This window comes from Nycticebus coucang, chromosome 11 (assembly GCF_027406575.1).
Source record: "Nycticebus coucang isolate mNycCou1 chromosome 11, mNycCou1.pri, whole genome shotgun sequence".
Lineage (NCBI taxonomy): Eukaryota > Metazoa > Chordata > Mammalia > Primates > Lorisidae > Nycticebus > Nycticebus coucang.
The window spans coordinates 55852275-55880264 of NC_069790.1; the positions used below are offsets into that span (position 1 = coordinate 55852275).

General features: G+C 41.7%; 1 protein-coding gene across 1 annotated transcript; it reads left to right on the forward strand.

Annotated features, from left to right (window-relative positions):
- Positions 1-3508: 3508 nt before the first annotated feature.
- PON1 (paraoxonase 1) lies at positions 3509-27909 on the forward strand. The gene is made up of 9 exons (XM_053553984.1): positions 3509-3654; positions 9568-9638; positions 11455-11510; positions 12967-13135; positions 16350-16476; positions 19587-19787; positions 21039-21120; positions 24813-24941; positions 27502-27909. The coding sequence occupies exons 1-9, from the start codon at positions 3581-3583 to the stop codon at positions 27658-27660; spliced, it is 1068 nt and encodes a 355-aa protein (XP_053409959.1). The 5' UTR covers positions 3509-3580; the 3' UTR covers positions 27661-27909.
- Positions 27910-27990: the final 81 nt, after the last annotated feature.

The window sequence follows — 27990 nt, forward strand, 5'->3', positions numbered from 1 at the left end:
TGGAATGCCTAATCAACATATGCATTACATCACCTACTTATTCTGAGAACACTTAAAATCTGCCCTCTTAGCAACTTTCAATAATGCAATACATTATTAGTAATTATAGTCACCATGTTGTACGATAGACTTTTTGAACTTATTCCTCCTATCTAACTGAAATTCATATCCTTTGACCAACATGTGCCAACATTCCCCATTCCCCAGCCCCTGCCTGGTAACCATCATTCTACTCTTGACTTCTGAGTTGAACTTTTTTCCAGATTCTACATAGAAGTGAAATCAGGTTGTATTTGTCTTTCTGTGCCTGGTTTACTTCACTTCACTTAAGGAAGAAAGAAGAGATAAGTTGGGAGAAAGAGAGAATGGGAAATAATGGGACCCTCTCACTCCCCCATGGCCTTCCCCATGACTTACCAAAATAGAGTAAGCAACAGTGAAGGCCAATGTCTTTATATAGAGGAACAAATCTCAAGTTTGACTAGATTCAGACTCTAGAGAAATGCATTTCCCTCCTGTAAGAGAAGGTAGCATATTAGTTAAGGTCTGCGCCCTTTTGAAGTTTACATGCTAGTGGAGGAAGACAGACTGCATACAGGTAAACAGATAAAGAAGATGATTTCATATGGTGGTAGAGTCCTACAGCACAGGCTCAATCAGTCAGATTAGTCACAATTGAACAAAGGATTCTAGAGACTTGCTGTACCAAGCAATAATACCTTAGTTACTAGACCATGGTGAAGTGAGGGATGGATTCCAAGGAAGGGGGGCCTCTTGCAGGAAGGGTTGAGAAAGTGACTATTCCCCAACCAGTATAGAAATAGGTCACTATTCTAACAACTAGTAACTCTGTACTGCTGCCAACCATTCAACATCAGCCCTGGGGGCTTAGCCAGTGGGTGGGGGGAGGATGCAGGGGGAGGCTCCTATAGATGGTAACACTGGGAAGACCTCTCCAAAGAAGTAACATTTAAATAAGACTCAAAGGACAAGATAAATACAAGGAGCAGACATGGAGCCAGTGAGGGGATTGGGGAGAGCAGTGTAGACAAAAAAATTACAAAGGCAAAGATGGGGAAGTGCAACAAGCTTAGCAAGTGTACAGAATGGTAAGAAGCCTGATGTGACAACATTATGCTGAGTGGATGATAAGAAATTAGGTCAAATGGTAAGCACAGGGTAGATCTTATGGGGTCTTTTGGGCCATGATAAGAAAGTAAAATGAGAAGGCATGAGAGAGAGGATTTTAAGCAGGGAAATGATATAATCTGGTTTACATACTTAAAAGATTACTGGGGCTGCCATAAGGAGAATGGATTGAGGGGGGGTGGTTAGAAAGAGAACAATGAAGAGGTTGTTCTAACCTGGCTGGGGATAATAGTAACCTATACCAGAGATGGAGAAAAGTAGGTTGATTCAAGATTTATTTGGAAATTGTGGTGGTTTTAGATTTTTCTATACATTCTTTGACATGTCTAGACATGTCAAAGAATGTATAGAAAAATCTACAGATGCTTTCCCTCAGAGGTGGAGCTCAATTCCTCTCTCCCTGAATGTAAACTGAAGTTAGTAGTCTGTTTCTAACACATAGAATATGGCAGAAGTTAGGGCATGTTACTTCTGAAGTTAGATTATTAAAAGATCGCTTTGAGGACATTCTGTTTCCCTCTGTCAGTCTGCTCACTCTTGGGGAAGTCAGCTACCTTGCCCTGCTGTAGCTCTGTGAAGAGGCCCATGTGGCAAGGGACTGGAGTCTCCCAAGAACTTGTGAATGATCTTGGGAGCTGATCTCACTTTGTCCACTTATCCCAGTTGAGCCTTCAGATGAGACGGCATCTCTGGCTGACAGCTCAGAATCAACAGATGAGAACCCTTGAGCCAGAGGTATCTAGCTGTGCCACACTTGGATTCCTGACCCACAGAAACTACAAGATAATGACTGCTCATTGTTTAAAACAGCTAGGTTTCCGTGTAATTTGTTATACAGCTCTAGGTAAGGAATACAGAGTAGAGCTTTCGGACTGGCGGATCCATTTGGTGCAAGGGGATGTGAGGGGAAGAGACCGATGAAACAAGATTTGGGGCTTGAACAATGAGATGGTAGTGATGTCATTTACTGAAGTGTGGAAAACTTGGAGGCATAACAAGTGGATGGGGGCCGGGGATCAAGTGTTCTGTTTTGAACACATTTTGAAAAAAAATCTTAGACATCCTGGTGAGAACGTTAACCAGGCAACTTGCTGAGCCCTACTCAAATTCCTTATCCACTGTTTATGAGCACCGCATGATTGTTTGGCTTCTCAGCTAACCTTAGGGAATTTCTCCAATCTTCTGTGGTGTTCTCCTTAACCCACTCTGATATGGCTTGTGTTCCTTTGACTCAGCTGTAGAATCTGCTCTTATTAAACCACCTATTGTATCCATGATGTCAGCGGTTCCTTCTCTGTCTTTATCATACTGAACTCATAACCACTCGTATTTACCATGGTGCCCCGGAGGAGCTCAGCTGGTGGCCAGGCTGATCTAACAGATCCAAGAAGACTTCATTCACACATGTGTTTCCTTGGTGGGGCCGGTTAGAAGGCTGGCCCTAGCTGGCCACCTCCCCTCTCCACAGATTCACAGTCTGGCCCGTGGATGCTGCAGGAGAAGGCTCAGACTATTACATAGAAGCTCAAGGTATAGAAGTGAGTGCTCAGGAGAAGCAGAGGAAGAGGACAGTGGTTAATGACGTCACAGAGATTTTTCTCCTGGAAAACACGGGTGACAACTAAAGCATGTTGGTATCGGATGGCACTATTCCAGAAAAGAGGAAGAGATGGATATTGCAGAAGAGAGAAGGTGTAATTTGGACCAAAAGGGAGAAGGAAAGGACCCAAAGCAAAGGAAAGGGCTGGGCTTTGGCGAAGCAGGGCACACTTCATTCATAGTAACAGGAGAGAAGAGCGACTCGCTTGCACTGAGCCCTTTCCTGACTGCCAGCTTTTAAGCAGTGCGCTCTCCCTATCTCCCTTCCCTGCTTTTTTTTTTCCATATGAGGAAATGAGTGAACTGGGGAGCAGTGTACTTGAGGGAGCTGTAAGGTCAGGAGTGAGGCTTGAAATCCAGATGGTGGAAGGCGGCACGGGGGTAGCATGGTGAGAACGGTTAGTTCCTGGGGTTCCTACCACAGCCTTCCCTTCCTCGCCTTTTTCGGCTGGGTTACCAGGATCAAGTTACTGACCCTCGCAAGACAGAGGGATTAGGACCGAATTGGCACAAAGTGAACGCTCACCAAAGCTGGGCTGTCCTTTCCCACGGCTCTCTATTCCCTTCAACTTAATTGATTCCCCCCTCCTTGATGGATTAGGCACCTGGTCTCTCTTTAAAGTCTGAGGGGGCACCACGAGCGCCCGGGGCCAGCGCTGCGGCTTCCAGCTGGAGCATTGACCCCGCACGAAGAGCGCACCGGGCGCCCTGCAGCCGCGGGCGGGCCGGGGCGGGGCGGGCCAACCAGGGCGTCCGGAGCGGGGCGGCGGCGGCAGGCGGGCTCTCCCAGCCCTCCGTGCCTGACCCAGTCTTCCATGTGACTGTCCTAGGCATGGCGAAGTTACTCACCCTCACGGTCCTGGGGCTGGGACTGGCACTCTTCCGGGACCACCAGTCTTCTTACCAGTAAGTTGGGGTTGTGTGGCATCCTTCTCACTCCCCCTCGCCCGCTCCAGGCACCCCCAAAGTAGGGTCCAGGCTCTCAACCTAAAACCTGCAGGCAGGTGCTGGATGCACATCCTAAGGGGGTCTCACAAATGTCTGGCCCGCTCTGATGTACCACTTGAAAACATACCCTTGCTCGTGGTCTGAGAGATGCGTGAGGAAATGCTAGTCACCCCATTGAAGGGACAGATTGTCAGCACATACAAACTAATTTCTCATGACGATCCGTGGGCTTTGGCTACAGATTCACTTCTCAACCTGGCAACAACAACAAAACTCCAAATAGCCAAGCTGGAGTCCCCTTGAGAGTTTGTAACTTGAAAAAGGAACCCTGCCTCCTTCCCCACTTGACTTTCTGGTCCTGGTGCAAACCTTCCTGGCTTAAAGATTCTCAATTTGAAGTTATGATGAGGATGACAAAAAACCTGAGTGTGGACCAGAGCAGGTGTGAGCTAATGCACTGCAGTGGCTGACTCACTCCAGCGGGGGCCTGCGGGGAAGAAGGAACCCTGTGATGTCCTGGGTTCTGGGTCTGCTTTCTGAGTATGGGATCCGGTCAGTCACCTTAGGTCTGCACACCTTGGCTGCTCTGTAAGCTGGAACTGGTAATAGACACCCATGGGAAGCAACTAGCACCCTGCCTAGGACATGGTAGCTATTCAATAAATGTTAGTTTCCTTCCCTTTAAAGTATTTAATAAACCTTTAGGTGCTACACAAAGTGGGGGGGATGTTTTAAGAACTTATCAGAAGTTTCATGTAAGTTTTGACAGGAGATCAAAGTCTAGATGATCATCCTGGTTTCTTAATGTTTAGTCAATTGTATCTTATTTACCCTGTAGTAAAACATTAATAAAATTAAATTGAATATATTTGATTTTTTTAAATAAATTTATAATCTTATTGACTAATTAGAAGCTTGTTTTCAGATGGGTTTTTTATAATCATTAAATTTGAAATCATAAAGTGTTAGAGAAAAATAAGAAGCTTTCAAATCATGTAAAAATTATAGTTTGTGAGTTTTCATTAATTATAGCACTGTTTGCCACTAAAGATTATATAGTGTGTTTGTGTGTGTGTGTGCATGCGCGCGTGTGTGTGTGTGTATGTATATATATATATAGAGAGAGAGAGAGAAACAGAGAGAGAGAGAGAGACAGAGAGAGAGAGAGAGAGAGAGAGAGAATATGAGTATGGGGGCAGAGTCTCCTGGAGTAGCCCAGACAGAGGACAGAAGGGAAATTACACTCACTATTGGAACCCCCTAAAACAAAGCTACTTCACTCGTGTCACCAAGGAGCTCCCTGTCCACATAGACACACACACCCTACACTATTGCATTAGAATCAACCTTATTTAACAGAATCCCCAGAGGACTTGTATGTCCCTTTCCAAAGGACATTCAAATTCTGCCACAGCTTATGTTAGAACCAGACTAAGAGATCCTGGAAGATCAACAAATGACATTTATTTTCATTTTATAGATTAGGCACCTGAGTTCCAGAGAAGATCATGAGTCTTCCCAAGAGAGAGAAGGGGAGAGATTATGTCCTGATACCTGCACCGGAAGCAAGGCAGATGACAGGAGAGAATACTTCCTTTTTCCTTTCCAGATAAGGTGTACTCATAGGAGTTTTGCAAGAAAGTTATATAAGCCTGGGGTAGAGGGAACTTGTAGAAACATACAGGGGATTCCACAAGGGACATCCTGAGCTTCCAAGCAGGGGGAGCACAGAGGAAGGAGCTGAGAGCTCCCCTGGCCCAAGGGTCTCCCACCATCTTCGTGGTCAGCTGCATGTAGCCTTGATGTGTCCACCTCGGACACTGCTCCAGTGGCTGTGGAGTGACACAGCTATGCATCTGTATGGCAACTCCCCTGTTCTAAGTTGGAGAGGGTGATGCCTGAGACCCCTGTGTCTCCCTGCTTGAGAAGGAAGGTGCGGAGCTGGCCTGAGACCCCTCGAGGCACTTCTGCTGCCCCTGCTCACTGTAGGCAAGCGCTGTGGTGCCTTCCTGACCACCCTCAACTTTCAAAGTACTTTACCACTTCACCCTAAAAACAATTCTAGTCTGTTTCTCCAGATAAGTATGGCGTGATCGTACATATCACAGGAAAACATGAATATGAGTATGACAAGAGGAGTGAAAGAGGTAGGAAAAAGTTCGTGGTATCATGACGGCCCAATTTCAAATCCTAACTCTACCCATTTAAATAAGCAGCCCCATGCAAATTACTTAGCTTCTTGGTGCCTCCATTTTCTCATCTGTAAAACAGGGGAAATATTCATCTTTGTCCCAAGGTGGTGAAAGAGATTAAATGAGGTAGTATGTGTGAGCGCGGTTACCACGGGGATCAGCACATAGTAGGCCTCAAAAAGGAATTTGAATGAATGAGGAGTGCGCAGCAGTAGAAAATAGGCTGAAGAGGGGGAATCTGGCCACAGGAATAGTTTCAGAATGGATTTTTTCATGCCTAGCTTTCCCTGCCCGTCCCTTAAGGAACCAGCATGTATTTGCACAGAATACTTGTGCTGAGGTTTATATGCTGATCCCCTCCAAACCTCATTTGGTCCCTAATGTTGGGTGTGGGTACTAATGGGAAGCATTTGGGTCACAGATGTGAAACATTCTTCTTGAATAGATTAATGTCCTTCCTCAGAGGTGGATGAGATCTCATTCTATTAGTTCCTGAGAGATCTGGTTGTACAAAAGAGCCCGGCCCCTACCCCTTCTCTCTCTGGTCTGCTCTCCCCACGTGATCTCAGCACACACTGTCTCCCCTTTTACCATGAGTGAAAGCAGCCTGGGTCCCCACCGGATGTAGATGCCTGACATCCAAACTTATGAGCCAAGTAAACCTTTCTCCTTTACGCATTTCTAGCGTCAGATATTTCTTTAGAGCAACAGAAAGCTGACGAGGGCAAGTTTATTACCAAAGGTTGTGTGATTTCTGGACAGAATTCAGTGGCTGTGCGTCAGGGACATATTTCAGACATTGAACTTTATCTCTTAGGCCTGAAATTTGGACTTAAGCCTTTGACAAGATAATTTGAAAATAAGGTAGAGAAACATGAATTGGACTGTGTTAACACAGGCATGTAGTCCTCAGGTGCTCCTCTGGCTTTTAGGCAGGGTTTCTTTTCTCTCTCACTCTCTCTCTCCTTTTTTTTCTTTTCTTTTTTTTTTAAGATAGAGTCTCACTCTGTTGCCCTGGGTAGAGTGCCATGGCATCACAGCTCACAGCAACCTCAAACTTTTGGAGCTCAAGAGATCCTCTTGTGTCAGCCTGCTGCATAGCTGGGACTATAGACACCTGGCTTAATTTTTCTATTTTTAGTAGAGATAGAGATCTCATTCTTACTCAGGCTGGTCTTGAACTCCTGAGCTCAGGAGATCCACCTGCCTTGGCCTCTCAGAGAGCTGGGATTACAGGCACGAGCCACTGCGCCCAGCCTAGGCAGGGTTTTCTTATATCTGGCTTGGTTAGAGGACGGAATGCCAGCTTTGCATTCATGCCTGAGCTCCAATCCCAGCTCAGCCATTTCATAATTTTGTAGTCTTAGAAAGTTACTTAATCTTAGTCACCTATAAAATAGGGGAAATAACACCTCAGGGAGGAGTTTGAGGATGAGATGAGGACATACACAGTACATGAGCAATGATTATCCTGTTGAGATATGACTAGCTTGGGCCCCAAATTAGAGCCAAAGCAACTGGGTGCTGACTTAATGCCTCATTGCCTACCCTGGGCTCCCTTTAACTGTGATTATTCTACCTTTTCTAGGTTAGAGTTTATCTTCTAAGAGAGAAGAGTCTGAATTAGAATTGGAGCCAAGCAGTTCTTGCCTTTCTCTGTCTTCCCTGAACTCACCACATTTAATGACCCTATTCTTCCCATGTGGTTTTAAGTCAGAGAAAAGCTAATTGGGCTGTCCTTGGCATTTTTCACAAGTCTTGGCCCATTCAGTAGTTTTGGATCCTTGACTCTCCTCCCTATCACCCTTTACATTTTCCTTGGTTATGACCTACACCCTTAACATCTCATACCTGCCCTTTGAATCCGTTGAGGGCATTCCAGGAACAGAACAACTGTACTTTCCTTAGGCCAGAGTTTTTCAACATGGTTGGTAACACAATCAATTTAGTAGATTATTACTAACATTTCAAAAGAATGGAACAGAATTAAGTAGAAAAGTTAAAAATGTATCACATGGCCTGGTGCTATGGCTCACGAGGCTGAGGCAGGTAGATGGCTTGAGTTCAGGAGTTCGAGACCAGCTTGAGCAAGAATGAAATCCTGTCTCTACTAAAAATAGAAAAACTAGCTGGGCATTGTGGTGGGCACCTGTACGCCCAGCTACTGGGGAGACTGAGGCAGGAGGATCTCTTGAGTCCAAGAGTTTGAAATTGCTGTGAGCTATCATGCCACGTCTTGTGAACCTTGTTTCAGATGTGTACGTGTGTGGGTGTGCATGCTGTGTGTTGGCCCCATGGCAGATGTTTTTCCTAATGTGCATCTGTGTCTGAACCGTTTGTAAGTCACTGCTCTGTCGCTTCTACTCGTATTCCCTTACTATAAACTTCTGCTCTGATAATTTCAGATTTCCATTTTTGACACACCTTTCAGTTTCTCAGGTCCTAAGCAGATTCCAACCTTCTTTGAAGTTTCTTTTTTATGATCATGTCTGTCAGTCAAGGAACCCTAATCTCCTGGCAGGCCAAGCATTTCTTTCTCATCTAATCATTCATCTCTGGATCTCTAGCACCTAGGCGGGTGCTTCTCTACTCCGGTTGAACATCAGGATAAACTGTGATGCTTTGACAGAGCAGATTACTGGACCCCACTGCTAACCTCTTAGGTCAGACTTTCTTAGAGGGTGGAATTGACAGCCAATGGCCTGATAGTAGGCGCATATACAATTTCCTCTAAATGCATGAGTAAACATTAATTGTCCCCAAGTACTTGGAATTGTATACCATGAGGGTAAGAATTTTATCCAACGTCCATTCACCTCTAGCCCATCTTTCTCCTTCTGTGAGACTAAATTATCAGTGGGGCAAGTTATGAATTTCTCAACCTTTCTGTAGCCAGGTACGATTTCTAGGGATTCTTGGATAATTACCATGACTCACTATGACTATATTGTATCAATAGCTCTTAAAAAACATTAATGCTTAGCTATCTCGGCTGTGCTCACGCTGCGGTCTGTTTCTTTGAAATGCCTCATCTATAGATTTGTGCTGCTCAGCCTGCTGGCACTCACATCTGTTCATTTTTCCTCTGTCCTTTACTCAGACACTCCCCACAGTGTTTATGAACTCATCTTTACTAAGTTGCTCGTGTATGTGTGCACATATGTGTGTGAAATGCCTTTTTATATGACTTTCTGAAGTTGCAAATCCTTTGAACACACCTGCATTTTTCAAGTACTACATTCAAAAGCAGCTGCCCAACCCAGGCTGCGGAAGCAGGTCGGGCAGGTGGGTAGGAGGCCCATGTGTCAGCAACCCTTAAACATCAGTGGAGAAACTGGAGCCATCCTGCCATTTAACCCAGCTTTCCAGGTAGGAGTCCTTACACAAATGATGAGATGCTTCCTGCTCCTGCCAAACTGCAAGAGCCCTGGGCTGAACTCTCTGGATCTCCTTTGTGTGTCTCTCCACCTCCACTAAATAAATACTATTCATAATTGCTGTGCCCACTTATCTTGCTCTGGTCTTACTTGGTAGAATTGCAGGTGCCAGGAACCACTAACTCTGGTGTGGAACTGAGGCAAAGTATAATTAAGGAGAACTTTGTGGACTGCTTACCTTTGCAACTTAATTACAATTTCTGAATAGTTTTGTGTGTGTTTTACTTCTTTCTCCCCCACAGAACCCGAATGAATGCTGTCCGGGAAGTAACACCAGTGCAACTTCCTAACTGTAATTTAGTTAAAGGAATTGGTATGTATTGGAAAGGACCAAGAGTCTCGTTTGAACTTGCAATATTATCTTGCTATTTATTTGATTAATGTACCTGTTTAACTTTGTCCAAAAATAAAAGTTTAAACCAGGAGGGTATTTATCATAAAGTCAGTAGTTAATTATAAATGCCATGTTGTTTGACTTTCAGCTTCATCAACATATTGCCAAGGTGTTGGCCGTTTTAATTGTTTATTTTTGTTTGGTCAGTAGAGGAAAACCAATAGTCAGAATGATGTTTGATTTCATGGTAATCTAACCTAAGGAGATGGCAGGAGAGAGAAGGAACAGGACATAATACAACGAGTAAGGGATAATTAAAAATAAATAAATAAAAATGTTCTCACAGGCCTTTGTAATTACCACAAGGCTTCTCCTCACGCATCTCTCTTTTAATATCAAAAAAGAAATTTTCCCAAAGGCTCTCAACAGATTTCCCCTTAGACCTCATTACTCAGAACTGGAAGACAGGCAGGTGCTCTAGCTGCAAAGGAAGCTGGGAATGTATTCATAGTTATCAGGCCTCTGCCATGGAAGGCGGCCCCTGTCAACCAAACTAAAAGGGCAGGGGACTTGCTGCTGGTTAGACCATCAACAGGGAGTGTCCCAGGGCTCAACACCCCATCTTCTTTCAACCAACCAGCTTTGTTATTTGAGGACAACTTATGCGTGAACTCTGTGTTTTTGCTATATTTTGGGTGATTTTTGTTTTTGTGGAGGTTTTTTTTAGACTTACTAATCTTTTTTTTTTTTTTTGTAGAGACAGAGTCTCACTTTATGGCCCTTAGTAGAGTGCCATGGCATCACACAGCTCACAGCAACCTCCAACTCCTGGGCTTAAGCGATTCTCTTGCCTCAGCCTCCCAAGTAGCTAGAACTACAGGCGCCCGCCACAACGCCCAGCTATTTTTTGGTTGCAGTTCAGCCCGGGCTGGGTTTGAACCGGCCACCCTCCGTATATGGGGCCGGCGCCTTACCAACTGAGCCACAGGCGCCGCCCTTAGACTTATTAATCTTGATTGACTAAAGTTCAGAAGGCTAGATCAGAAGACTTATTTAATATTAAACTTGGCTAGGTATCTTACGGTTCAACATATTTCCTAGAAAAATATCATATTGATATCAAATAGTACTGAGTATTTGAAAAACATCTCCACGAAGAGTATTAATACGAAATCAAATAGTTCATTTGTCTCTAGATTAATTGCAATTCTAAAAATTTACATGTATAAAGTATAACTAACTCAAAAGTAGTGATATTTAACTGATATTTATAATTAATAGTAAATTTATATTCTTGATCATCTAAAATATATCCCCATTTTAACGTAAGTGTTTGGAATTTGCTTATATTTCTGGAAAAGTTTTCAAAGTGTTTTATTGGTCTGGAACTATTAAATATCAATTTGTATTTATAATTTACCCTGTATCTTTAAAAAAAATCACTATTTTTTCAAATTGCCACATCTTTTATACATTTTATTGACTTTCTCTGAACTTTGTGTAAGAGGACTCAGGCTCTAAGGAATAATGTTCCAATCCATAAATTTAAAACAAATATACATGTAGCAGATATATATTTTAATTATACTTGTAAATGATATTAATATGTTTTCAATTTCCATAAAAATTACATTCATCAATTTGAATAAATAAATGGGAGAATGAATATTCTAAACCTATCAAAGAGGAGCTAATATATCATCCTCCTTCCAAAGGAGGAGTGATGAACAAATGGGTCATCAGCTTCCTGCAATAACATGAAACAATCTGCCCTGTCTATTCTCCTTTCTGGCAGAAAATGGCTCAGAAGACTTGGAGATACTGCCCAACGGTCTGGCTTTCATTAGCTCTGTGAGTGGTTCCTTTCGCTTACTGTGTTTTAGGACATTTTTCTAGGAAAGGCAGTTTAAATCTTTCACTTAGGCCTTTTGTATACCAATGCCACCTTTCAAGAAGATGAGCAGTCGCGTGGCTCTAAAGACAAACTCCATCTCCATTTACCTTAGTGTTATAATTATGATCGTATGTGTTCTATGTATGTCTGAGTTTTTGTATCTACATTGAACTGTTTACATTACCTTGGCTTTCATTGTAGCAATTTGTCTGTAAGCTCCATACATTTAAGAATGGTTTCCATTTAGCTGTCAATCCTTTGAAGCTTTTACCTGGTATATACAAATATTTGCTGAAGTATATGTTTATATATACACACACATGTATTATCTTATAAATCATTTCAATTGTTAATTTTTTATTAACAATTGAAGGACACTGTGCCATCAATAAAGCCCTTTAATTTAAAATTGTTGCTAGTCATCCTACAATTCCCAAGTCTTGAAAATAAATCCCACCATGTTTGTTGAAACTCTCCTGCGTGTACATCACTATCGTAGGTGATACAGTTCAAAACAAAAGAGTCAAACTTCTGTTCTAGGGATCATAACATAACATAACAGAGTTAGTTGATAGGATACAATAGACATGTCGTCCAGTCATTTAAAAACCTTTGCTTACTTACTGTCACTTATTTAGTCTAGTTTTCTTTTAGGAAGATGGAGGACTCGTCATCCTTTAAGCCGTATCTTGCAAACCTTTTCAAAACAGCAGAATGCCTATTTCAAGCAAGATCTTATATAGGAGGACGCCAATATATAAAACAATAGCTTTGTTGTTCTGTTTGAAGGAGGAGTAGTTCCCTGGCCCCAGTGGACTTTTTCTAAACCTCTGCCCTGAGATTCTTCCAAGGACTTGCCAGAGAACAGTTTAAAAACCACAACAAATGTTCTCTCTGTATTGCTTGCTTATATTGTTAAAGATAATTAGTAATGCCCCTTTGGTCTGCTCTTTATTTTTTATCTTTCTAAAGGACTAGAAGTTGTGGCATGGTCCATGCATGACTTTGGTGCAGGGGATTGATGAGTTTGTGTGGGATGGCCTGGTGGAGCATGGGGCTTCCAGAGTCCCCTGGGGACCTATTGCATAAGCTGGCTAAGAGGCTTCCCATTTGGCCCTGTGACCAGCCCTGTGACTCAAAGCAGCCACATGCTATCCATTACTCCCATCAGCATTTGAAGTACAATAGAACTGCATAGTTGACCACCCCCCTGCATTGACCTCCTCCTTCAATTGACCTAATTTCCATAGCCTGGACTTGCACCACAGGTACATATCAGCATCAGCAGGTCTAGTTCCTTATGTTACCACCTCTTTATGCTGACCAGTTTGTTACACTCCCTCGAGTGGTCAACTTACGGAAGTTCTCATGTATTTGTAATGTGCCTGCTTTTTCTCCTCCACGTTTTATAAGGGATTAAAATATCCTGGAATAAAGAATTTTGAACCCGATAATCCTGGAAAAATACTTCTGATGGACCTGAATGAAAAAGATCCAACAGTGTTGGAATTGGGCATCACTGGAAGTAAATTTGATTTATCTTCATTTAACCCTCATGGGATCAGCACATTCACAGATGAAGGTGACAACATTTCCTGTTCATTAGAAAGAAAACCAAATTTTAAAAAATTACAGAAAATAACATGCCAATGAATGAACAATTTTTTCCCTCATCCATCCAAAGCATAATCATGAATAACGTTCTTATTCTGGATTTTAAACCTGCCTCCTATGTTAATTAAATACAGTATTGAAGCTGCTTAAATACTTGAGAATGCTAAAATATTTAAGATTGTAAAGCACCTAATTTTATAAAATACCAGCATTCACATTATCCTTATAATTACTATAATAATAATATTCAGCCCTAATCATTATAGGTTTTCTATTTTAAGCTATTTTAAACACTCAGGCATTTTACAGGAAGAGATTTTTCTAACCTAAGGCTTCTGCTTCCTATGCATCCAATGAGAGAAAGTCACCCTGGTCAGCTTTCCTGGCCCCGTCACCTCAATGCCCCCCGTTCCTCTGCTTCTCCACATTGTGAGACTTTTCAGTGTAACTTGTCCTTGTCCCTTAAGCTTCCATCTCATTTCCGCCTTCTACTTGCTGGCCTTTGTTTTCCATATTAATTCTTAGCCCTAGTCGCACAGAGAAAAACCTAAGGATTTCAAAAACACTCAATGCCCAGGCTCCAGCCCCAGCGATTCTGATTTAATTGGTCTGCTGGAAGCCTGATGGATGGCAAATATGTGTTAAAAGTCCAGGTGATAAAAACGTAAGGCTAGGGTAAGAATCACATCTATACCTGTTGCCCCCATTTCCTCATCAGATAAATCCCTCAGAAGTGGCTAAAATACCTTGAAAGCCGTCAGTGATGTCCTTACTAATAACCTCCTCTCCCTTCCCTTCCTCCTCGCCTTCCTTTCTCCCTTCACCTCATTTCCCCCTTCGCAGACCTGCTCCTCCCTGGCACGCCCACCTGCTTCTCTGTCCTGGTTCTGATCCTGCTGCCGGGTTTCTCCCCCACTCATTGTTCATCACTCATTGCCAGCTCTCTGATCACACCCCCAGAGGTTCCATTTTTTACTTTTTCTTTATTTTCTCTATTTCAGAAATTTCAAACCAGTGTCATGGTGTCTGCTTTATAGGAGAACATCCCCAAATATGGGGTATAATTATTTTTTTTTCCTTAGCCCTTCACTTCCATTACTGGGAGGGCTTACTAGATATTTCCAATTGGGTCCCTCTCCTGTGGCCACTTTAAATGCAAAATGTTGAATAATGACTTTCCATCCTTTTATCTTCCCCTTTTCACCTCTTCCCCATATGACTTTTTCTTTTTCTTTTCTTTCTTTTTTTTTTTTTTTTTTTGAGACTGAGTCTCACTCTTTTGCTCTGACTAGAAAGTCGTGGCATCAGTCAGCTCATGACAACCTCAAACTCTTGGGTTCATGCAATCCTCCTGCCTCAGTCTCCCAAGTAGCTGTGACTACAGGCACATGCCACAATGCCTGGCTAATTTTTCTATTTTCAGTAGAGACATTGTCTTGCTCTTGCTCAGGCTGGTCTCCAACTCCTGAGCTCAAGTGATCCTCCTGCCTTGGCCTCCCAGAGTGCTAGGATTACAGACATGAGCCACCACACCTGGCCCCCAGATGACTTTTACATATCTCTTTCAATGGTCTCTCCACCCATGCACCCAGTAATCACCATTACATTTTATTTTTAAAATGTTTTTAAGTGCCAACAATATAGTGTTGGATGTGTGTATACTTTTTAAAATGAAAATACAACCCCTGTTACAAATTGCTTTTGCATTAAATACTACACCACAGACTCCTTTCTCTGACAGCACATTTGGAGCTCTGTGTGACAGCCGCTCAGGATTCCATTGTGTGGGAGAGCCAGGATAGAGTTCATCTGCTCTTGGATTCTCAACATGTTCCCACAATTCTGCTCATTGCAAACAGTGCCAAAATGAACATCCTCACATATGTACCTTCTGAGACAATTTTCTTACAGTAAATTTCTAGAAGTAGAATCTCCCATGTAAAATATAAATCTGGATTTTAATCTTCACTTATATTTGATTTCCTGTTCCCTCACTCCTCAGCCATTACCAGGGTCTTTCGATGCTTCCTGACAAATGCCCCTCATGCTTTTCTCTGCCTTTTTTTTTTCTTTTGTTGGTGGCATCTTCCTGATTCAATTCCTTCCTTCCACATACCTGGATTGCTGATGGAATCTTAGGATGTTATTCCCTGACTCAACACCCCCAACCCCCCCTCCGTGAGCAAACCAGGGATCCTCACCTGCAGCTCCAGCAAGAGTGACCTGGCTCCCTGTGGCTCAGCCCTCCCTCTCTCTCACCCTCCTTCCTTCACTCTGCTCCCCACACAACCCCACTGTTAGGTAAATGTGTCTAGGAAGCTCTGCCGCGGGCCTTGCATGCCTCTTCCCTCAGCTTGGAATGCTCTTTCACCGATATTCACAGAGATTGCTCTCTTATTTCATGTCAATCTTTGTTCTAACATCCCTTCATCAGAGAGAACATCCCCGATTTCCATGAAGAAAATACCTCATTACTCTGTATGTCTTGTATTTTTCAACTACAGCATGTAACACCAACTACAATAAACACTGGTTTGTCAAATGGGTTAATAAAAAGCATCTTGGCTGGCTTCCCTGTTCCTATCTCCTCCCTTCAACTTTTCATCATTTCCTTTAAACACCAATTTGATTGCGTTAGAGATTTCCAATGACTTACTGTTTCTTAAGGCACAGGCCATGATCTAACTTCACTTGCCAACTCTGATCACACTTTCTTGACCAAAAGTCTCACTGACTCACAGAAGCTGCTTCTGTTTGCTCCTATCTTTCAGATGTTCCTCTTATAGAATTTATTATCTTCGTGTAAATTGCACATGAGCACACCTTCTCATATTGGGAGTTCCACGTCTTTTAACTCTTTTACCTTAGTTCCGTGTCTGTCAGAGATCATTTGAACTAGAAAGCTTAGCAAGCTCTTTGGAATTTTAGAGACAGTGGTGCTCATTCTTAAGTTCCTAATTTTTTTTTCCTCCGGTGGAATTTCAAATATGTAGAGACTGTCACTGGTTCTTCCTGAAGTCACTTTTCTTTGGAATGCTTCTCTGTACAAAGAGATGAAAATATTCCATCTGCCTGACATCCTAAGTACTAGCTGGAGGTGGGCCGAAATTGCTTTTTGGAGAGAGGGCTGACAGCTGAGAGCTCAGTTAATATTTCAATTTTTGTTTTTAATCTCCTCTCAGATAATACTGTGTACCTGCTGGTGGTGAACCATCCGGATCTCAAGACCACAGTAGAATTGTTTAAATTTCAAGAAGAGGAAAAATCACTTTTGCATCTAAAAACCATCAGACACAAACTTCTGCCTAAGTACTGAGATATATCATATTTCTATTTTCCTTTAACAGCAGTGGTGGATAAATCAACTTTTTTTTTTTTCCTTTTGGCCAGGGTGGCTGTTTGATTTCCCTTTTCAATGATCACAAACTCCTCCAAATGTTCTTCTACAGAACTTTGAGGACTCAATGCCCCCAGAGAAGACCTGTTCTCTTTGCCTTCATTTGCCAGGGTGGTTGAACATTGGCTCCTGGCTCATGGCCTCAGACTCTCTAGTCAAGCTTTTACAACAAAACAAAACAAAATAAAAACTCTGCCCTTTTTCAACCAGAGTTGGTATTTCAAATCCAAACAGGCTTCATAGACAAATTCCATATCTTGAGACATTTATTTATTTTAATTTTAATTAAAAAAATAGAATCATAGATTTTTTGTGAATTAGAAATACTTATCTAAGAGATAATCCAAAATCTAGTGCATCTGAGACCTTGTCATACGACCTCTACTCTTTCTGGTTGCATGTAATTTGGGTAATAGCAGATCTATGTTCTAGGCTCCTCGACCATATAACATATGGGGAAAAACACACCCAAGAATCCCAAATCTCAGCCAACCCAACAGAAAGTCAACTTCCCTGCTTGCCCTGTGAAGATTTGGCTTATGAGTATAGAGATGGATTTAGAACAACAATCTGACACTGTCTTCCAAAGCAATCTTTACCACCTAATTATTATGATGTTCCAGAATCCTAGTCCCTATTTGCATAATTTACATACAGTATTTGACTGTTTCTGTGTTTGTAAATCTAGATTTGTACTCTTTGCAGGTGCCCTAGTAAAATGCTTGGTATGTAGTGTACACTCTGTGTTATCAATGCTCCTTCCTCACCTTTCTTACCTGGTAGTTTAAAGATCAGGAAACTGAAATTGGAGAGAAATTGAGTTATTGATGAAGGTCAATCAATTAATTAGAGGCCAGTGAGTATCTACAGCTCAGGTCTTCTTCTGCACCCCTGTAATGAGTGAAAATATACTTTGGAAAGAGAATGAGGTCACTGAGGGTTTGGAGTGTGGGAAGACTATGAAGATCTAACATAGAGAAAAGTGTGTAAATGAAATTGGGCTAGTGATGATAATGATAGTGATAATAACAACTTCATGAACTTTAACTCTACGTCAGACTGTACTAATCAATTTAAACAAATTATTTCCTTGACTTTTTACAAATACTAACTTCCTTGTGTTTTATTATTATATCCATCCTAGGTTAAAAAGCATCCAAGATTGGAGATTTGTTATATTGGTCCAGATGACCCCATCGGTAAATGGGCGCAGCTGGGATTTTAGTCCCGGTAGTTGAGTTCAGTGCTGGTGTCCTACACCACCCCAAAATAGAGAAAACTTATTTGTTTTGCCATTTAATATTGAAAAATCTCAGGTTTGTCCAACATCTTGAGGTTGGTTTTTTTTTTTTTTCCTGGGCCAGTTGCAAAATTATTGGTCTTTGGCAGCATAGAACAAGACTAAAAATAACCACGATGCCCCAATTAAGTAGAATTCTGCCCTTTCAACCTGAGGGTTAGCCATGTGTATTTTCAGCTTTGTACTTAATGGTTGTTTATAACATTAGTGTTCCAGTGACTGACTCTATTATAATTTAAGCCTATCATTATAATAATATCACACTGTTATTAGTGATCATGTATTATATCCTAGGCATGAAGCAAAGGCCTTTACATTAATTTTTTCATCTTATTCTTATCCCAGTCTTTCAAGGTATAGAGAGAAAACTGAGGTTCAGAGAAGTGGCTGTACATTGAACGACACACTGCAGCCCCATGTTGTGACCATGGCAAGCAGTGTCAGGATTCCAATGAAGTCCATCAGATTTCAAAGCTATTACCATTCTACTCATCTCCTTTCTATGAAAAACAGAGAAACGATAGTAATGCATACTGATTTCAGAAATTTACTTTCAAAAAAAGAGAATGTAAAACCAACTTGCAGATTTATTCTGGAGTCTGTCCAGACCCAACTTAAATTCCTAGATCTTTTTGTGTGTGTGTGTAGTAAGAGGGACTACCAACAATTGAGGATTTAGAGTGTCAGGCTCCCTGCAAAGCACACAACAGGCATTGTCTCGTTGTAATTCTCATTGCAAATCCTCAAATTAAAATTCTGACCCTTAGTCTTCTACTAACAAGCTGTATGACTTTGGAGAAATTATTTAACCTCTCTTTACAGGCGAGAAAACCGAGGCTCTGAATGCTTGTCTAACTTGCCCAAAAGCGCAGAGCTGCATCAGAGCTGATGCTCTGGCCATTACGCCCTCTACAATAGAACAGAGATCATTTTCTCCAAGATCATGGCCCTGGGGAACTTCCGTCACCTCAATCAGCAAAGAATGACTCACTTATGTGTTCTCTGTTGTATCTATTAAAGCAGAAAAATAGGCTCATATATCTTAACATTTTCAGTAACAGAGAGAGAATCCTAATCAGAAAGAAAAGAAACCATATCATACTATTTATGAGCATTCTTGTTTGTGGCATTTTATTCCATTTAGATGCACAAAACCTTAAGGCTGGAGGATAGACCAGTCCATCATCTTCCTTTCACAGATAAGGAAACTGAGGCCCTGACATGTGAAAGGATTGATTTTCCCTAGATTACACAGTTAGTAGTAGCAGAACTTTAACTAGAATACAAGTCTCCAGGCTGCCAGGTGAGTATTTTTTCTATAGTCTTATGATGCCTTGGACTGATAGGGAGTCAGTTCTACATGAGCACAGACACATTTTGCTCTGATATTGATTTCTGGGCTAATTTAATGTCCTCTGAACTTAGTATATCTATACACACTCACGAATGCACAACCTGTAACACTACTTCTAAGAGATAATTAATAGGATTTTTATGTTACAGTGCCACGATCACCTCTTAGGATTTCTTAAACCTGTTTTTCCCTTTGAGGGCTGTTTAGATAGGAATGATAATCATATTGATTCTGTGCCAATACAGCCAGTGTGAAGGCTCCATCCCATGCCTTGATTTTAGGAATAGACAATAATGATGACAATTCATAATCCTACAATGTGTGATACCGTCATCTGTATATATTATGTGTGTGTGTTTTAATTGCAGTTTGAATGATATTGTCGCAGTGGGACCTGAGCACTTTTATGGCACAAATGATCACTATTTTGTTCAACCCTACTTACGATCCTGGGAGTTATATTTGGGTTTATCGTGGTCGTATGTTGTTTACTATTCTCCAAATGAAGTTCAAGTGGTGGCAGAAGGATTTGATTTTGCTAATGGAATCAGCCTTTCACCTGATGGCAAGTATGGAAATGCTTTACCATGTAATGGAATTACTCAGATTCTCATTAGATATCTCTAGGAACATATTCCTTCATCTAACTAATGTTACACATTTTAACTGGTTATCCCAGTGAAATGAACTTAGAAAAAAATGTAAAATACCTTTTCATTTTTCAGGGGATACAATTTATCAAATCAAATTTTTTTATTCTGTATAGGCATATTGCTTTCATTTTCTTTTTGGGAAAAAAAGAGTTCATTTCAAGTGGGGAAACTATGATAAAGATGTAATATTTCTAACTAGCTTTGTTTTGAGGGAAGATTTTTGAATGTATAATGGGATTAATAGTATGCAGTTATGTATATCAACAGTGCTGGCTTCTGACAAGATAAGGTACTTGCCCCCAAATGTAAATCAAGGCACTGCTTCCTTCATCAAGAAAGTCTTACGTTGAAATAAAAAGTCAGCTTAACTAAGTAGTGTGCTTAATCGTGTAGTTGATTTATAACATTATTTAGGTGTGGGCCTAAGACAGACAATTTATAGATCAACACTTGTCTGGAGACCACACTTTGGGTGGCATAGGTAATTGTATAAATATATGTACATATATATATATATATATACACATCCATCTATACCCTTCTAGTTTCCTCAAGGATTTCAGAGAGTTAGTAACATATATAGTAGAACCTCTGTAAGTTGATCACCCAAGGGACTGTAATAAACTGGTCAACCTATAGAGGTGCTCAACATCAGGAACTAGGCCTGTTATGCTGATATGTACATGTGGTGCATGTCTAGTCTTTGAAAAGTCAGTAAACTTAAGAAGATGGTCAATGAAGGGAGGTGGTCAACTGTGGAGATTCTGTTGTGTTTAGAAGAAACAACATGAACAGCTTTTAACTATTCATATGATCTCCCAGTCTTCGAAAATAGGAGATAAATTAAGAAGAAATTTCTCTTCTTCTTCTGGGATGTACAGTGAGTGCTTAGACTATCAAAGACCTTGGTGGTATGTGGTGTTGCACACACACTTCCACACTCATCAGGGACAACTAGGTTCCCACCTTCAGAAATAACTTTTCAGAGATTAAACTCCTTTGTGCTCACTGAGTTCTTTTAGAATTTAGTGTGCTTTGGGGTGCTTCAAGATGAGTTCCATTTTCCAGTCCGTAAGCAAAGCTGTTCCCGAGGAAGAGTTATTACAACCCTAACCTTTTGAATTGCATTATTTCAAGTACTTTGATGTAGCTCTTTCTTCTTTGAAGGTATGTCTATATAGCTGAATTGCTGGCTCATAAGATTCATGTGTATGAAAAGCATGCTAATTGGACTTTAACTCCATTGAAGGTAAGATGTATTAACACTATAAGTTTGCAGAGTGATAATTAGATTCTAATTGATTTGTGAAATTAAATGGGAGGAAAAAAGGATTGTCTAATTGGAGTGGGTGAAAACCAATTTTTCACTGCTTTATTAAGAGTCATCAGCATGGTTACATGTTTGTTGTTCACTTTTACTCAACTACAGAGTGGGAAAAAGCAAACCACCCATTTCACCTAGGAAACTTTGATTCTTTCTGCTTTTGTCCATTTTAAGTTTGGCCCTGTGTTCCCAGGTCCTCTGTCCCTTCCTCTCTATCTTCTTCCCTTTCTTTCTTCCCCTCTTCTGATCTTCCTCCTTTCCACCCTCCTTTTTCTCTGTTTGTTCATGGAACAGCCAAAAAATTAGTCTCCACATGTACTTAATACAGGACTGTTCTCAACAGTATGTAGAAAGCCCACGTGCTCATGGCGGGCTGCTGTGCAATCTGGCCGCCCCCCGTCTCTCTGCCTCCTTCTCCAGCTGTTGTGCCTCTGCCCTGCCTCTCCTGCCTCTGGGTCATCCTGGAGCTCCCCAGACATGGCCCTGCCTCAGGAGAGGCACTGTTCACTCTGCTGGATTTTCCTCCAGATTTCTGTGGCTCTCTTCTTCATCTCCTTCCAGTTTTATTAAAATGTCACCTCAGTAGGCCTTTCCTTACCTCCTAATCTATACTTGCAACCCTGCTCCTCCACCCCACATATTTCCTGCCTCTCTTCTGGCTTTATTTTCCTTTCAGCATTTATTATAACATACTAGTATTATACTTATTGTCTTTATTCGCTGACTGCCCCACTAGGGTGTAAACTCTACAAGGACAATTTTTTTTTTCCCATCTGTTCTTTGAACAGTTCTAAACAGCTAGTCAGCACTCAACAAATACTTGTTAAATTAATGTGGTGGGGGTGCCAAGCATGCTACAGAGTTTCACCTTCTGCCTGCACCAATTTGGTCCAGTCCAAAGGTTTGAGTCAAAAGGGATAAAAGCCCCAAGTGGGGTGGGGGAGAAGCGAGGCTAAGAAGGAAGTGGAACATAATGACAGGGGGCCCCACCCCTGGAAAACAAGACATTGCTCTCCTGCCATAGTCACCACAGCAGGATGCGCTGTCCCCACCAATTGAATGACTGTTCCTGTCAGCACATCTGAGCTACTGTCACCAGAGGTTTCACTCAGAGAAAATTATCTCGAAGCAACCTCAAATGTAATATTGTGTTTGACATTAAAAATCATTGGCAGGCTGTTTGGTATTAGCTGAAGTAAAATGGAATTTCACACAGTCATACAGGCTGAGGGAATAAAAACAAACTGTGGCTTTAACAGTAGGTACTTCTGTAAATCAAAAGTTAAAGGATTTTTATAAGAATAGAACCCAGTTCAATATACATTCACAACAGAATGCCAGGGCCCTGCTCCCACCAAGGCAAGATTGTAAGGCAAGGCTTGTTTCAGGTTTGGGTCTCACTCCTAGCAACAGACCATGCGTGTCTCCCCTGATAACAACTCAGTATGTAGAGGCTACTGCTCGACTAGAGTTTTATTCTTTCTTTTAAAGGATAGTATTAACTAATACCAGTTAATTAATACCCAAGAGTGCCACGTAATTTGGTATACTAGCTGAAGCTAATTTTAAAATTTGTGAAGAGGCATGGATGAGTTTATGTCCTGCCAAAATATGGTCTACATGTAGAATGGCGTATTACTCAGTCTTTAAAAGAGATGACCATTTGGCACATGCTACAACATGGGTAAACCTTGAAGATGCCATGCTAAGTGAAATAAGCCAGTTACAAAAAGGCAAATATTACAAGATTCCACTTGTATGAAGAACCTAAAATAGGCAAATAAACTTATAGGAACAGAAAATAGAAGGGCAGTTACCAAGGACTCAGGGGAATAGGGAACAGGGAGTTATTATTTAATGGGTACAGGGTTTCCACTTGGAATGATGAAAAGTGCTGGGGATGGATGCTGATCATGGGGGTAGACATTGGGAGTGTACTTAACACCACTGAATTGTACACTTAAAAATGGTTAAATGGCAAATCGTATTTTACCACAATGACAATAGTTCTGTCCTCCAAAAAAGATCCCAAGACATGGTTGATGGATTAGCCACACTTCAGTGAATTTCAATTCTTAAAAATTGGGCTACTTGTTAACAGGGAATACAATTTTTCTCAAAGAGAATAATTTATTAAGTTTCCCTGTGTAAGTGTTTAAGAAATGTAAAATTTTCCACTTGGCTTTGCAGGAGTGTGCAATGTGATATACACACGCCTTGTAGTGAGTCAGCACGGCGAGGAATTACTTATTTGCAAGGCAGGAGTTCATTTCTGGACTCAGAACAGGCTCCCCGCTGGACTGCCAGCTCTTCCTCGGCAGGGACCGTATCTGCCGAGGTACTTAGCCCTCTCCAGGTGCTGAGCTCCTTGCAGAGCACACGCAGGAGCTCAGTAATTGCGTGTTGAACGGTCGGGACCCTGGGCCTCCCTGTCCTTCTCCCACTCCCACCCCCGACTGTCAGCTCAGTGGGTTCCATCCGCTATGGCTGTACCCTTTCCAAAGATAATAGCAGAGCACCGAGACAAACATGTTCCTTATTTAAAGAAATGAATGCATCAGAGTAGCGTGCTGACACCAGGATGGATGCAGGCAGGGGGTCGGGAGTGGGGGAGCCCGCAGCTGATTTGGACCAGGGGATGCGTGCTCAGCCGTCTCCTTTGGTTACTACCATGCCTGTTTCCAGGTAGGGAGGAGTGATGGCTCTCTGCAGGAAGGTGAGAGTGAGGCTGTGTCTTGACGCATGAGCCTTCTAATCCCTCTGTGGGCTTGTGGGGGCAGCTGCCTGCCCACGCTCTGGCCTTTGCAGTGAGTCACAGCCAGTTATTTACAGGGCCTCTGGGCACTGAGGTACATGGTGGATATTGTTTCTCCGACTGAGAGTTAGAGGTGAACAAATAGATGGGATTTGTCCCCGGTAGACGGCAGCCAAGATGATGAATGGTGGAATTAAGAATCATTGGTATTATTTATGATCCTGGTATAAAGGCTCGACAGCAATCTGTGCAGTCATCACACGCCTGCAACTTATATTTAGAGAATAAACAGCAGAAGAACAGGAAGTTAAATAACATCAGGAAGCTAAAGAACAAACTTTTTCTCAACTCCAAGGCAAAAATTAGACCCCGGGTGATCATTTCTTCTCGGCTGCACAGCCTGTGATTAGCCATTAAAGAGCCCACATTTCATTGATGTTCTTGTCAGAAATGAATCTACATTTCCTGGGTGTTTTCTGAATGCTTATAAAAATATCACTTACAAATATCACTTGCACATGCCATTTTAGAAGAAATGGCTTTATGCTGCACTTAGAACTTTTTTTTTTTTTTTTTTAGTTTTAAGTTTGCGCACAGATGTTAGTCGAGGTGGTTTCATCTGACTTTTAACCGTGTTTCTTGGCTTTCTGTATCTTCCTCCTACCCCATCTGCCCTGGAACCTGACAAAATGCCAGAGATGGAAGGCCAGGGGGAGTTTTTTGAGCCCTATTGAAATGGGACAGAATTGTTGGGGCCCCGGAAGCAGCTGTGTGGGGACCGAGGACCGCAGGACTGTTTTCTCTGACTTATTGCCCCATCACTGTTTGTCTTTTCTTCTCTCCTTGGTTTTGATCTTGGAAGTCCCTTGACTTTAACACACTGGTGGATAACATATCCGTGGATCCCGTGACAGGGGACCTTTGGGTTGGATGCCATCCCAATGGCATGCGAATCTTCTACTATGACCCCGAGAATCCTCCTGGCTCCGAGGTTAGTTTTAAAACAGAACCCGATCAGTGACTTTATTCATAGCTATTTTTCAGTTGAAAACATAATTCTTAATTAGATGTGCAAATAAGAGGGTGGGGGCAGGGATAGATAGTCCAAACAATCGGGGGAGAAGAGGACGTTTGGAGATGCTTTCGTCTAGGCAGGAAATAGATGCTACATTTAAATAGGGCTATTTAAGGAGAGTTTAATAAAGGGACTATATGCAAAGGTGTGGGCAGAATGTAGGGAAATCAACAGAGACTTACGCAGCACCCAGGGCTGGCAAGGGGGGCTGGAAATGGTTACTAGAAGCCAAAACAAGGAGACAGCTGTGTGTGGAGGGGGCTGAGAGGAACTGGCTGCATTGTTGAGGGATGTAGCCAACTAGCTGCGGCCCCGCAGGGAGGAAGCCTGGAGAGTAAATACCCCATATTCCCTCAGACTTCCTGTTCCTTGCTGCTGCTGGGAGCAGAGAGCTGAGGGAGCCCCTGCAAAGGAGGCTTCTGTACAACTCAGCAGAGTGAACAGCAGGCCTGGAGGGCCAGGGACAGGAGACCCAGAACTGCACAGAGGTCCCTAACTATTTTAACAGCAAGTTTCTCTAACTTGGGAATTCACACTAGTTTAAAAACACGCCTGTCGGCTGTGGGTTATTTCCTCGTCTGTTACCTGACTTTCTATTGGACTCACCCTTCCTGTGTGTTAGCACGTGCACAAGTCAGTGCAGTGGTCCTGCCCTGGAGCACGTTTTGTGATGCCCGGAAGTAGGTCTCGCCTGTCTAGACTGTCTCTGCAGAATGGGGAGACAGATCACTTGCTGGAAGATCATGTTTTTCTATTTTGGCTTAGAAGATCTCTTCTTCCACCTTCAACATAATACTCAAAGACCCCATGTTTTTTGGTCTGCAGTCTTTATTTTGGTCTGCAGTCTACCATGTTTTTTGGTCTGCAGTCTACCATTTTGTCAATGGCCAAACTGGCAAAATACTTATGTGTTGTATTTTTTAAATTTTCTGTATGCACTACTTATGCCTGGTTTTGATGTGAAATACATGGCATCATTTTAACATATTTGTCTACAGCTATATTTTTAAAGTTTAAAGAGTCTGTCTCACCTCCCAACAGAAAAAAAAATTATATCCCATATCTCTTGGACAAAAGTAATAAAATGTGGATTTCCAATTACATCATGGCTCTCAGACATCTTACTTCTAGATTTACAGGAGCAATTGTGATCATGCATAATGGAGATCCTTTGTGCTTTTTGCTAGTTTTTAGCTATTAAGATTCCTGAGTGGTATGCTTAATAGAATTGAAGAAATGTATGCTATGGAGTGTCCACTGATCAGAACCAAGCAGAATGTTAGATTCTAATTTGTTCTTGCTTGTTAGCTTATTTGGTGAACTTGGATCATTTACCATAGCAAGAACTTGGTTTGTTGTTCTGGAAAAAACTACTTCTTTCCAGTGATGGATCTGCTAAGGAACAGCAAAAAAGTAGTAACTATTCATTATCTAATGCACTCCCCCACAGAAGAGTGATTTAGTTTTATTAACAAGAAGACTCGTTAAGCCAAGGTGCACCATCAACTATTTCCCTGCAAGTAACTACTACATGTTAATACTATGGCATTTTCCTAAGACATCTGTCTTTGGTGCCAACTGTTTTTAAAGAGGCCATTTTGCATCCTTGGACCCTTGTATATCCATGCACTGGCTTTCCTAGTTTGCCACACTTGGTGCTTTTGTAATGTAGGTATCCTCTCTTTAAATCATTGTATTTTATCTTAAAGGTTTAGTAATAGAAGTTAGAGTTGAAAGGGTATTGGGGGATAATCTAGTCCCACACATCTCATTCTGTAGACGAAAAAACAAATGGTAAGCAGAAGGCCCAAGCTGTGACTCAGGTCTCCAGCCTCAGCCTATTGTTCTTTATATTAGATTGAATCATATGAAATTCCTATTTTTGTCAGCCAGAATGATCTAATAGTGGCTGTTTCTTACGGTCAGCTTAACATGATATTCTGTGTTGCTAATGATGCACTCAAATTTCTCCTCAACTAAGTGAAGGCAAGTCTCAAATCTTGTACATTTAGTGACGGGACCTTAAACTCACGGCCAAATGTGATACAGAGATGTGGGAACGGGGTGGGGGTAGGGGTGTATACTTTTTTTCTTTGATTACCTGTGTTTCAAAATTAGAAATTAAGTATAAACATCCAAATTCCTAGCTTATCTAAAAATACACAGGAACTTATCTAAATTATAGCCTGGCAACAATTTGGCTGTCGCTGAATAATAGCTCCCCCTTCACATTGACTACAGCCCCATTTACATTTCTTGCCCAGCCACTGGAGGCCTTTGGGCTCTCCACCTCTGTTGAAGATCACCAAACCCAATGCACAAGTGCAAAAACAGGTGTGTTAAATGTAGTTATGGATCCAAACATGATTTATCTAATGATGTGAGATAATATGGCTTCTCAGAGAAATGAGCCCATGCTTACAGTTTTTATAATGACTTTTAAAAACATGTTAACCTAATGTTATTTCTTTGATAGGTAATTCGAATCCAGAACATTTTAACAGAGGAACCCAAAGTGACATTGGTTTACGCAGAAAATGGCACAGTGTTGCAAGGCAGTACAGTGGCCTCTGTGTACAAAGGGAAACTACTGATTGGCACTGTGTTCCACAAAGTTCTCTGCTGTAAGCTCTGACAGGCCAGTTTGCACCTAGAGCACGGAAACTCAGCCCCTTATCCCAACCGCCTTGCCACATTTTAAACTGTTCGGTGATAGCTGAACAATGAACGTGGAGTCAAAGTTGGACATCATGAAACATCAAAGTGCTGTTTAACTAGCTTTTTTGAAAAATGTGATGGGAAATCAGTCTTGGAATACTTGAAAGCGTCTCTTACCAATAAAAATTCTTCTCATTAAAATGGCTGGATTTGTTACATCAACTTTCAGGTCTTTCTTTTCTATTTTTTATTAAATCATAACTTTGTACATTGATGCATTTATGGGGTTCAGGGTACTGCTTCGATA

Coding starts and splice junctions, on each gene's coding strand:
- PON1 (XM_053553984.1), top strand. CDS start 3,581: ATGGCGAAGTTACTCACCCTCACGGTCCTGGGGCTGGGACTGGCACTC. Junction 9,639..11,454: donor TAATTTAGTTAAAGGAATTG/GTATGTATTGGA, acceptor CCTTTCTGGCAG/AAAATGGCTCAGAAGACTTG. Junction 19,788..21,038: donor AGCCTTTCACCTGATGGCAA/GTATGGAAATGC, acceptor TCTTCTTTGAAG/GTATGTCTATATAGCTGAAT.